General features: G+C 36.4%; 1 protein-coding gene across 1 annotated transcript; it reads right to left on the bottom strand.

Moving 5' to 3' along the window:
• Positions 1-1,241: 1,241 nt before the first annotated feature.
• Positions 1,242-7,170, bottom strand: LOC112710655 (uncharacterized). Its single transcript, XM_025762975.3, has 6 exons — positions 6,712-7,170; positions 5,546-5,619; positions 4,775-4,924; positions 4,093-4,378; positions 2,307-2,540; positions 1,242-1,983 (listed from the first exon to the last, which is right to left on the bottom strand). Exons 1-6 carry the CDS (start codon positions 6,868-6,870, stop codon positions 1,636-1,638), a joined length of 1,251 nt encoding a protein of 416 aa, XP_025618760.1. The 5' UTR covers positions 6,871-7,170; the 3' UTR covers positions 1,242-1,635.
• Positions 7,171-13,194: the final 6,024 nt, after the last annotated feature.

Below are 13,194 nucleotides of genomic sequence, written 5' to 3'. Positions count from 1 at the left end.
TTTTCTTTTTTGAGTTATAATATTCCCCGTAAATTTGTTTTGATCGAGGAGTGACAATAAATAGGATATAGTAGAATTTAAAACTAATCCTAATCCTACTCGTGGGTTAAGATTTTTATATGAACTCAACCTTATTTTTTTTGCGGGTTGAGAATATACCAACTCTAATCCTATCTGTTTTTAGATACTCGCGGGTTATAAAAAATACAATATTATATAATTGGGTTATGCTACATGTACACCAAAATCAGTCACCAAAATTAGCCACCAGTATAAAATACATACTGGAATACAAATGCACATTGAAAATAAATTAAACCACACATATATTTATACACAAATACATTGGTGGCTGATTTTAGTTTACAAATAGCATTTCTCTATATAATTTGATGATAATTTAAAATAAAACTAATTTTTATGTAAAAAAATATATTAAATTATCAATTAATAATTTTCTTTTAGTAGTTAAGGATCTTTTGCATTTAGTAAGAGATCTTTGATTCAATATCCACTTAAAACATATTTTTATATAAGTATATAACATAGACATATATAGAGTGCGAGTTGGTCAGATAGGGTTGAGACTCACCCGCACCCTATCCAACCCGCATCCTACCTTACCCACTTCAGATCGGGTTGGCAACTCTATCCGACTAGAGTTAGGTCGGATTGGGTACTCGCAGGTAGAGTGTATATTGCCATCGGTACTTTGATAATGTTGATGTAATAAGTTAAATAATAAATAATGATGTGAAAAATTCATGAACTAATAACACTATAACAGGAACTAATATAGAATTTTTTTAGTTTAACCGGCCAAAACCGAAAAATTCAGAGACTAAAAACTAGTTATGTATTATTTTACTTATGGGTCTACATAAAATTCAACTTGTATGATATGAAATTATGAGAAAAGTAGTAGGCTTAACTGTATAAGTAAAATATCCGTTACTTGGAGCCTTTGACCGCAAGATTGGAGAAGAAACCAAAACTTGGTCATCCTATTAAATTTGGGGGTTTGATAGTTGACTCCGCAGACAAAAAAAATCATTGGATCACGTGCCACATTACAACAAGCTGGCAGCAGGTACGTAGAATAGTAGTTTGCTTGAATCCTTGATGTATGGATCAGGATTCGGGAATCAGAGACAAGGGACATCCTAAAAGCACTAAGTAACAGAATACTGGGGTAAGAATCATGGAAATGACACTAGGAATTGCTATTCTCAAGATGGATATGATCAAAGAATCAATCAATCAACCAATTAGTTAAATTCAATTAGAAGTTCATCTTCACTGATTTAGCTCAGTATCCGTCACGTTTCAATCAAGCATGCCCACAAATTCTGTATCTACAATTTGCACACCATACACATATTGGAGACACGAGACCAATTATCAAGTAGTGATTTGCTTGGAAGCAGCGATAAGGCTTATAATAAGCTAACATTGATACAAACATTTAACCCCGGATCTTGCCTTTAATGCTTTGCCGGGATCAAACAAACCACACTTTTGCCCATAATTCTCTCCTAGAACAGAGAACATTGTTGGATGTCCCCATCATTAAATCTTTCCATAGCAATGACGACACATTTTTCCAATAACTTTAGTTGGGGATGTTTCTCATGGTCACCTATTACCAGATTTATTAGCTGAGGGGTAACTGGGTCCATCCAAGTCAATTAGCGTAAAATCGTATGGCACAGATATAGAATTTGACGTATCAACAAGCAAGGAAGATTTCGCGGCACCAGAGTGTGAAGCACCAGAATTGGGACCAGAATCTTTGGGACTGTTGCTATCGGACGAGAAACCTGAGAGCCGTGCATCATCAGACTTGCTTGCAATGTTGGGCTTGTTTCTTCTAACACTTTCCATCTCTGGACCAATTGGAACAAAGGTTCGGGATCGATACTTCCTAGGTCCCTCGTCACCATCATGGTTATAGAGAACGTAATCATGATACGTTGGTGCAAACTGCCAGAAATTTTGAATATCAGAATACCAGTAGTGATTAGACAAAACAAATGGGGAGGCAGTCTTTTAGATGAAATCGTGGAGCAAGAACTACATTGGTAGATAAGATAGGCATTAAACTTGCATATACAAATATGCTACCAGTATGAAACATGGTTGCACTGGGCGGGATATATAAATGGATTTTGAACTGGATGTGAGACCTAATTGATTTGGGTCCCGAACTACATATAATCGTAGAGAGGACCGAGTCTTCTACGCATTTGAGAACAAGTGATATATGTATGTAACACAATTCCGCAGGACATAGAAGTGGGACTCACCTGGTGGACCGTGTCATGGTAGAAGTCATTTAACATCAAAGCATGTGCGAGGCTAGCTGACAAACCACGGGATGCACCTATGTTAGCACCGGCATATTCTTTGTAGGGGAATGCATAGAAGTGCCCAAGAGCAGCAAGAAGCATCTCGACACAAATGATAATATTTTGAAGTTGAGCAGCTTCATCTGCATCCTTGATGAATCCCGACTTTGCAGCAAGAAAGACTAAGACACCCTAAGATATGAGAGCAAAAGGTCAGCCATTTCAAACCTATACTAACAAAGCAAAAGTACCAAACAAGATCATAAACAATAAACCATCCACAAATTCTACTTTAGAACACAGAAAATGATGGCACTAAAGCATGCTAACATCTTCACACACATACACGGATGACATAAAACCTTAACCCCCTGCATTTTCACAATGAACGCCATATTTATTAGCAGCAGTTTTGACACAGAATCTTGGCACCCTGCATTTTCAGACACTGGATTTCAGCCCATATGCAGTGCCTCTATTTAACAGAGAGATTAATCTGTTTTGGAATCAAAGGGGTGGAATTTTTATTCTCCTTTTCTATTATTTGGAGGAATTCAAAATTGTTTAGAAAAAAATTACACTGAATTTCTCGATATTTAGTGTAATAACACCGAACACCCCTCAATTTACACACCCTAGTACCTAAATAACTGCCTTGTCGCTAACAGAAACTAACACCTGATTCATAAGGAAATTGTCTATATTGACAATATTTAAGCAGCATAGAGGACATTGAAGTGGATACCAGGGCTCAGTGATTCTATCTTTGGCAAAGGTATCCTGGGCAACAACTGCACAAGGCCTTGGAATGTTAGGACCAGAAGAGTTGCTTAAGAGACACCACCACTGCATTGTGAAGAACAACATAAGTGTCTTGACACTGTCTTTGAAGAAGCTGGATTACATGCAGTCAAGAAGAACCCCGAGAGCAGGGTGCAGAAGGTGGACAACAAGATCAAGTTCCATATTCACTGTCCAAGGTGGTGGTGGAACAAGTTTTATCGTCTCTTAGTGTGAAATAAATCTTTTGTAGCATGTACATTCAATAAAATAAAGGGTAAACCTAGGTTCAATACTGTTCCATTTATTTCGTTCGACTTTCGTGCTCTAGCTCTTTTTCTTTTCTTTTTAAAGGCCAAACATAGTTGCTTCTTTTGTGGGTTCCAATTTTTATAATGCATTCAAGAAAGTGAAAAATACCACAAAATCTGGGGAAAGGGGGCATGCCTGTGTTTTCAATATTGAAATCCTTTGGCAGAAAATGTGGTTCTCAACAGGGTAAGATTTGACAATTATGTGCACGTCTAATTTGACCAATAAGAATACTGAGTATCTCATCATTTTCTGGTTAAATTTTTAAACTAGTAATCATGTGCCATGCACATCCTATGAATTTCATCATGACAAATCGACTGTTAACTTCAAGGGTGGTTGGTGCAAAAAAGACAAGTTTACTGTTGTGTTTTCCAAAATAGAGGGGTGTCAAGTTCAAACACTGAAACCGAGGAATATCAATATACTTTTTTCTTGAAGATACAAGATTCCAATATCATCTTAACCTCATTCCTAGCTAGTATTTTTTGTTACATAACATTCACATCCTTTCTTATTGCTACATACACAAATAAAATTGCCATTTCGCCATTTCATGTTCTACCTATCTTACCATGTGACATGCAATGAAAGAGAACTGATAACATACAGAACAGGGAAGGAAAAAAGTTGAAAAGGAGGTATGAAAAACCTGCCAATAAGTCAGGAACACAACAGATTTTATTATGATAAACTTTGGTACTGGGTTGAATGGCTGAAGCAGATCCCTGCATGCCACATAGAACAACGCAAGAGCATACAGCGCCACTGTGTATGAAATTGTATATATGATTGTAAGATACAAGTACGACTGAGTTGGACTGAAATTGCCATCCTTATATTTCCCCTTTTCGTAAAGTATGAGTGTAAGAACAACTAAAATGGGCTTCAAAATCACAAACTGCAAACAGCCTTGCTTGCATTTCCGTATAAAACGCCTGCAACAGAAGTTAATTAGGGAGATGTGATCATCAACTATGAACTATCAACTATGATATAATGATCATGATGCCACATCCAAAGTTTGCAATTATGCATCAGAATTATCGCTTCCCTAGGATGACAAGAATTACATTTTCTGGTATCGAATAAATGAACTTTCGATCATGTCAATTACGTGACCTGAACTACTCAAAAAGTTTGGTAAATAAATAAATAAATAACAAAAATAAAAATAAAAATCCATGCAAAATTCTTGGGATCAATTTCAAAGGAACTAGTGGATTAATAAGCATCAAAAATAGAAAAAACTCCTGATTCCCATTATACATAGTAGACATAAATCAACATTTTGAGACCAAAAAGATTTAAATCCAAAAATATACATCACCCACCCGTCCAGTGGTAGAGGAGGCAAGCAACAAGTCATAAGAAACCATGATGGCTTTAGAATCCGACCACTTAAACTTAGGACCACTGCCCCAGGACCACCAACCCATGCAAGGCACAACGATAGAAAATTATAAATAACCCAAGCTTCATATCTGAAAAGTAGGCAAGAGAATATGATTAATATACTGATCCTCCTTAATAAACATAGATATGTAAAATGCATTTCTATTTCTACAACAAAGAATAAGAGAAAGGGGAAATCAGTAAACTAAAGGAATACAGGGCACTAAATAATGAAAGAGAGTTAACTTCAAGGATTGAATATGCAAGCAATCTGGGTATGTTGAACCCCGGCCAAACAACCAACAGAAGAATATTAGTTAACATTGTTTGGTTTTCACAGGGTTGTGAATTTATCCACAGTAAGATCTCAAGCAAGCAAGTTCTGCAAAGTGACTTCAATATTCAATATATATGTAATATAAGTAGAATAGAAGTGTAACCTAGCATCACTCTTAATCATTTCCAAACCCCTTTGACTATTTGGACGATGGCACATTGACTAGTTCAAAAGTTACCTTTGTTACTATATGACACAGACCTAAGTAACTCTGCTAAGAAAGCTAACATATTCAAGATCTCCCTGCCTAACTTATGTGGGACTTGCATCACATGTACTTGTGAGTGTTTGCTAAATCAAGACTAGGTAGAATTATTGTAATTTTTATACCTGATGACCAAAAAAGAAAAAGAAGAAACCAAGAATAACTTACCCTTCCCGGATGGAATCAAAATAGATTGAGCCCATAGGTATAACAAGAGCCAAGAATGACATCAGCGCATAAACCTGTTGCAAAAACAATAATTTTGAATTAAATCACAGCAGCATAATACAGATTATAGAATACAAACTGGCATTATCCCCAACGAAATATCAAAAGTTCTATGGTGATACTGAAACTATATAAGATAATAAATAATTGACGAAAACAAAAGAACCAGGATACACAACATGAAAATGACGTGACTGTAAATGCAACGAACAGGAGAAAAACACATTATAGTCTCAAGAGCTTGAAGGGTAAACCTTAGTCCATTTTAAACTTTAAGCTCTTCGCTTCCTTTCCCTCCAAAATCAAACTAAAAAAACATACCCTAAATGCATTAGCCGTAGCAAGAAACTTCAAATAGTCAAGTAACTTCAAAGAATTCCATAATTTTAAAATTTCTAGACCAATCTAATATCGAGAGACGGAACCACTCCCCAGCCCCCAGCCTCAAACCTCCAAGTCTCCATTCACACACATAACTTGACTAACTTCCACATACATGTTTACACGGTAGACTTACCACAACTCTTCCCCTTAAATGCAGTATAGCACAATCATATGATATAATAATATTTTACCTTTAGGATAAAATGTTAATGGTTTGATCACCTATTGAGCTACTGAAAACTACTTTGTCCAAAAAAAATGGAAACCAAATACAATCATCACTAAGAAACCACCCTAATATCTTCATCCACCGTAAAAAAAATATAAAATAATAATAATAATAATAAATTATAATAAAAATTATAATGAATTAAAAATACAAAATTATAAAAATTGAGTGAAAACGAATGTTAATGAATGCATTTACAATGACATTTATGTCAGTAAATGCAAGAATGTAGCATATATGTTAGTAGAATTTCAACATCTCCTCTCCTTAACTAAATGCAAAGTAGCATAATATTAACCATATAAAATCCATATGATCACCAATGAAGCTACCGAAGACTACTTTATCCAACAAAAAGGGAAACCAAATTCAATGATCACTAATAAGTAATAAAACGACTCCAATATCTTCATATATATGCCGTGTAAAATAAAAAATACATTGGCATATATGTTAGTGAAGCGATTGAATCACCCACTGAATCATTACTCACCGGAACCATAAAGACGATGCGAACAATGTAGCGCTGAAAAGTGGGCTCGGTGTAATTGAGAAGGTGCCTATAAATGTGAAGAAGCGACAACGCAATAGCTCCACATGTGCAGAAGAAAGCGATGACGTATAAGTAAATCGGAACCCCTCCATGCCCCATTCCTTTTTCTCGCGGCCACCAAAAACCCCAAAATTTAGAATCTCCCTTACGCCAAGTTGTTAACGACGCATTTTTTAGGCACTAGGGATTAGAGAAAGTGGAAGTGAACCCTAATCGAAGATTGGTAATTTGGAATTCGGAGATCTAAGGAGCGTTTTGTGAAGAAAGGAGAAAGAAAGAGGGAAGAAATGGTGTTGCTGGCGCTTTGATTAATGACGGCGGTTGGCTTTGCTGTGAAGGAATCGGAAGGGAGCGCACAGAGCGAGCGAGCGAGCGAGATAGAGACAGAGACAGAGACAGGATTTTAGGTAGCGTTTGTTTTGAGGTATTGAAACAGAGACTGAGAGACTGAGACTCAGTATCGTGTTTGTTAGTTCAGAGACTGGTACTAAAATTTCTGTCTCTGTCTCTAAAATTTCAGTATTTTAGTACCTCCAAAAAGTAGGAACACAGGGGACTGAAATTTTTAAAGATGGAGACTGAAACTTTAATAACATTTTATACCTAAAATACTTTCATTTCAATTAATTAATTTTAATTTTATCTTTTGTGAAAATTAAATTAGAGTTTCATTCTTGTTTTAATTCCTGTCTCCCATTTTACACCAAACAGAATACTGAGATTTATTTCAATCCCTGTCTCTTAGTCTCTGTCTCTCAGTATCAGTCTTTCCGTCTCTGTCTCTCCACCAAACGCTACCTTAAAGAATTTCGAACTTCGTTGTATTCATAGTGCAGCAACACGGATATGATAGCTTACTTTTTTTTCTTCACTACCAAACATAATTATTAGTCTCATAATTAGTACCAGAAAAAATTACTGGCAGTGCCAAGTGTTTTTCTTTTCTCTTTAAATGGGAAAAAAAAAGATACTTTGTTAAACTAGGCTTTTTATTAAAATAAATAAAGAAAAAACATTAATTCCTTAAATATGCATGCATGAAATTAATTCCCTCAATATGCAGCTCCATCTCAAGAGAATCACCTACGAAATGGGTTTGGCTACTAACTCCGGGCAGGTGTTCATAAAATCGAGAGAATGCCTGACAAAATCTGCGTGGAACTCCAAGTCAAGCATGACACCCACGAGATGGGTCATGTCATTGGCGACGACAGCGAAATTGACATATCAGGTTAAGCGCCCACGAATTGGACCAAGGCATGGCTGGCCCAAGCGAAATGGTGCATTTCCACTGCGGCGCCCACGAAATGCACACAACAATGGCGGTAGCAACGAAATGGGTTGGGTTTTTGATGAAGGCTGCAAGTTTTCAGTGCGTCAGTCCCTGTACATGCATGCGTTGGGTGCATAGGGTGGCAAGGTTGGAGTTGATGAATTGATGGGTGTATATAAAGGGCAGACGGGGTAGGGGACCAAGTGCTTCATACATAGAAAAATAGTGGAAGAGAAGGTTAACAAATATAAACCATGGAAAATAGGGGAAAAAAGTTGTGCTTTGGGTAATATTTTTGTATTGTGGTTTGAATAGAAAAGTGTAACATGAGCGATAGTGGTGACATGAACGTGGAAAAAAATCTTAATCAGTTAGACGAAGTTCATATTGCAGCGCATTTGATTCATAAGGTTAGTTTCATGTGTGGTTAATTTTGTTATTAGTCTCTATCATTATTTAATATTTGCTAGTGTAAAGTTAAGTGTACTATTCCGGTTCCGATGTTGCAGCCCGCACGTGTTCTGATACCGCATGGCACACTTGTTGATGTTTTCACGTCGGAGCCGGTGGATCCAAGTAGATCTCAGGCGGTAGAGACTTGAACCATATTTACGACGAGCATGATTCTATTATGCGTCATTAATAAGGCATTTTGAGTATGAAAATCCGCTGATAAGTGCATTTGTTGAGAGATGACGACCCGAGACGCACACATTTTATCTCCCATGGAGTGAGTGTACCATAACACTAGAGGATGTGGCTATGCAGTTAGGGTTACCCATTGATGGTGAGCCTGTTAGTGGTACTCTAAGGTCATGAAGACAAGTGCGTTTCGTCCACTGAGACAAGTGGTTTGCAGTGCCTGAAGACTTCAGCACAAGACGGAAAAGACCAAAAAATTGATGAAACACAACACTATGACGGTCCAAGGTGTTGCCGACATAGTTCGGGCGCGTTTGGAGGTCAACAATTGTACCTGACACGACTACACTTAATTAGAACCATGCCGTAAGGACTCCAACTTATAAATTGACAAAACTTTCAATTGGTAAGGTTACCTGGAATGAAAGTTTGCAGTGCGTTGAAATATCTTTTCAGCTGGTCGTATGACTCATTCCAATCACCATAAATTTTCGCAATTGCCTTCTGCTTTGCATGCCAAACCTTCTTGTAAGAAACATTGTACCCATATGATGACTCGACTGAACCTTGCAGCACCTTTATGCAAATAGTTGCATCTGCTTGTACCATGGGATATATATGGCGGCAGATGACATCGCTATCAAGTTGAGCATGATCTTGCGACATCGAGCTTGCCAAACAACTGTGAGGCCCTTTATATTTTCGAATCACCCAAAATCTGGAGGCCCTTGTCTTTGCAACTCGAACCGACCAACGACATTGGTCCCCAAACTGCTTGCATCGACAAACATACCTAGCTTGATCGGACTTTACAATCTTGTATTCTGCACTTCTACGAATATTATAGTTTTTTACGGCAAGCATAGCAGTTTCTCTATTGAGAAATTTTAGACCTACCTCCAGCTCCATCTCACTGGACAAAGTATAGTTGCTCGGTGTGTCTTCAGCGGTGGTCGAACCCATTGCACCAAGATTTAGAGACAAATAATGGCCTGGAGTACCGCTTGATCCACCAACCAATCCAACACGACTCGGAAGATCCCTCTCGCGGTAAACGGGTTGGGTTTCAGGAACCACTTCTGGTTCTTCACCACTATCATCTTCGATCTCATCTTCATCGGAAGTGTCTGCCAACCCACTAGCAATACCTTTTGGGAATGCAACTCGGTTAGAAGGGGGAGGACGTGGACAATGATTTCCTGCAGTTTGTCCGTGCGTGACAAAGGCGTTGAATTTAGGACTCGGAGCTCTAACAATCTCCTGGAATGGCATCATATTAGCGGCACCAAAATTTCCAAGTTGCACCACATTATTAGAACTAAAGAAGCTTCCACCAACATCTTGGAGACACACACATAGCTCCAAGGAGTAGATACTTCCAATGCTCTGATGATAAGAAAACATCATCTAAATTTGTTGGTAAGATTTAATTTGCATTTTCTGATATGCAAACGTGTTGGCAACTGCAACTGGCATTCTATAAGTCAACTTCATGATTTCCTTCTTTCCAACCAGACCGGTATTGATGAGGATCACATTCTTCAGCTCTTCCAACGACGTCTGCGGAGGAATCATTATCCATAGTGGATCATCACAAACAAATGTAACACCTTCAGATGTAAGAGAAATTTCTCCATTAGGATATACGATGACGTAAACATTTTCAATAACCATAGACACAATAAAATAGCAACTACAGAATTTTACAAAGAAGGGAGAGACATTGAGATAGGAGAGAGTTGTTGGGGTTGAATTTTTCTGTGACACAACAGAAATTTCAAACCATGGTTACAAACTGTCTGCCACGCCCCTTTATATAACGAATTCCGGGCTCCATTTCGTGTGGAGTACAACTGATTTGGTAGCTTTTCGCGTCTAGCTCGTTAGATTTTTTCATCTGCTTTCAATTCGCGTGTACCGCCATGGTATTGACCTAATTAGCGGACGCTGGACCTGATATGCCCATTTCATGGTTGCTGTCCTTCAGGTGGATCCCTAACCCATTTTGTGGGTGATTCCCTTGAGATGGAACTGCGTATTGTGGGAATTAGTTTCATGCATGCGTATTTAAGTAATTAATGTTTTTTCTTTATTTATTTTAATAAAAAATCCTGTTAAACTATGCATTTATGCTAAGAGAAAAAATGGCTACTGAAAATTGCTTTTTAATTTAATATTAGGAGGTAGATAGTGTTTTTCATAGTTATTGTTGGTGTAAGTGTTATCTATGAGTGTGGATGATTGTTGACGGCATAAAAGATAAATCTAAGCTTCCGATTTCTTGGAGGCACAAAATTAGAGGGTCAGTTTTAGGTAAATTCAAAGCCCTAAATTTGAAATTTTGGAGGAAGCATCAATCCAATCTGACAGACAAGGCGAAGAAAAGCAGATCTAACAGTGAGGGAGTGGTCCGCAAATTTGACCCACAGACTTGTGACTACTCCCCACGTGTCACCCATGCACTCTAACATTAAAGACTAAAGCTAATTATAAAAAAATTAAAAAAATTGATCGCCTTGAATTTCACATTGTTAGCTATCTTGGTCAAGCTAACTATATAAATATCTTTGTTGGAACTTAATGTATAGCTCGATACACGACACTTGTGCCCGAGTTTGATAATAGATTGAAAACATCTCTTACATACTCACTTCATCAGTGACATATTTCGTTTGGAAATGAACGAACCTACCAAACACTAATATAGGATGCCGATACAAAATTGCTAGATACCGTCTTTGATATATGTGGATCTACTCTTTCACAAATAACACCTTTTAGTTCTTCAAATGGTAATGTAAAATGAATAATAAGCTCACATAGATTCTTGCATACAAATCTTACACTCTTAGGTGTTTGTAACAAGATTTGACCATGGTAATATCATTTTAACATAATCCTATCCTCTATTTTGTTTAGAAACAATGCTTTACTGGTAGTTCATATGGACAAAAATAAAAAAAGAGCAAACTTAAAAGGGTAAAAAACAAAAGAAAAGATGAGTTGAAGAAGATGAAGTTTCTGCAAGTGACCAGTGGGTATATATATATATATATATATATATATATATATATATATATAAAACAAATCTGAGGCTCAAATTTAAATATTTTTCTAAAATCAATTTTTTTTTAATTTGCAAAATTGATCTACCAATTTGGATTTTTAGTTTTTATATTTTTTATTACTGAAAACTAACCCACTGATTTGTTAAAAATAAAAAGAAAAATTAGTCACACACAATTCGGAAGCTCCGATTTGTGAACTACCTAATTTTAATTTAGCTAACCTAAAATCGGAGCCTCAGATTTCTTCCCCCTCCCCCAAATCGGTGATCTAATTTGTGCTTCTGAATTGAAAAAAAAAAAACACCTCCATATGCTTTATAAACACACCCTTCCTCCATATTCAGGAACAATACATTATCTGATTCCATATCCAAAAAATTGAGCTATTAAAAATAGGTTGAAAAATTTTGATATTGCAGAGCTGAGTGTGAAATTCCTGACCATGAGTTATAGACTTACCTATTAGGACTTGGAAATAACCTGGACACTGGGAGTATATTGCAAAGGTTTTCTCATATTTAAGTATTTTTGTCAATTAAATCTAATTAAATTGGTTCAAATCCAACAAAAATTATTCACATAATATGCACATTAATCATGCACTTTTTTTCTTCGTATTTTTTCTTTTCTTACTCGTTGTTTTCATTTCTTCATCCTTCTTTTATTGATATTGTTGGTGCTTGACGAGAGGATTTCTGCTAGTAAAGAATTTCATCAGAATAATCACGTTGTAAGTATAGTTTCTAAACCAACAGAGAATCCTTTCGTACAAAAGTTTTGGTTGTCACTAAAGCAAACCCAATAAAATTTATAACCGAAGTATTGAAACCTCGGGTTATCTCTCAAGGAATTGCAGGAAAGTATGATTTATTATTGGTTATGGAAAAGTATCTTTTTGGGTTTTTGAAATAGGGAACAAGGAAATAAATTAATAGTAAACTAAATTAATTATCATGAAAATCATTGCAAGGAGTAAGAACTGGAAATCCCATCCTAGTTATCCTTATCAAGTGTGATGAGAATTGTTTATTGCTCCCACTTAGTTAACCCTTACTAAATAAAGGAAAGTCAAATGGACTAATCAATTTGATTCCACAAGTCCTAGTCAACTCCTATGGAAAAACTAGCTTTAGAGGGATCCAAATCAATCAGCAAATTCTAATTTTCAATCAACAGCGGAGTTTGATAACTCAAGTGTCACCAATTACTCAACCAAATCAAAGGGAGAAGAAATCTAAATTAAATTAAAAGCATCAATAACATGAATTTGAAGAGAGCAATCTTAAATCTGAAATACCTCAAATTATATTAAGTAGAAAATCAAAATAACATGGAGTTCATAAACCAATATTGAGAAAATAAACAAACTCAAGTAGTAGAAAAAATAAAAGTAGAAGAGAACATAAATTAAAGGAACATTGAAACTGAAATTGAGAAGAA

This window comes from Arachis hypogaea, chromosome 9 (genome assembly GCF_003086295.3).
Source record: "Arachis hypogaea cultivar Tifrunner chromosome 9, arahy.Tifrunner.gnm2.J5K5, whole genome shotgun sequence".
NCBI lineage: Eukaryota > Viridiplantae > Streptophyta > Magnoliopsida > Fabales > Fabaceae > Arachis > Arachis hypogaea.
This window is presented reverse-complemented; position numbering and strand designations above follow the sequence as displayed.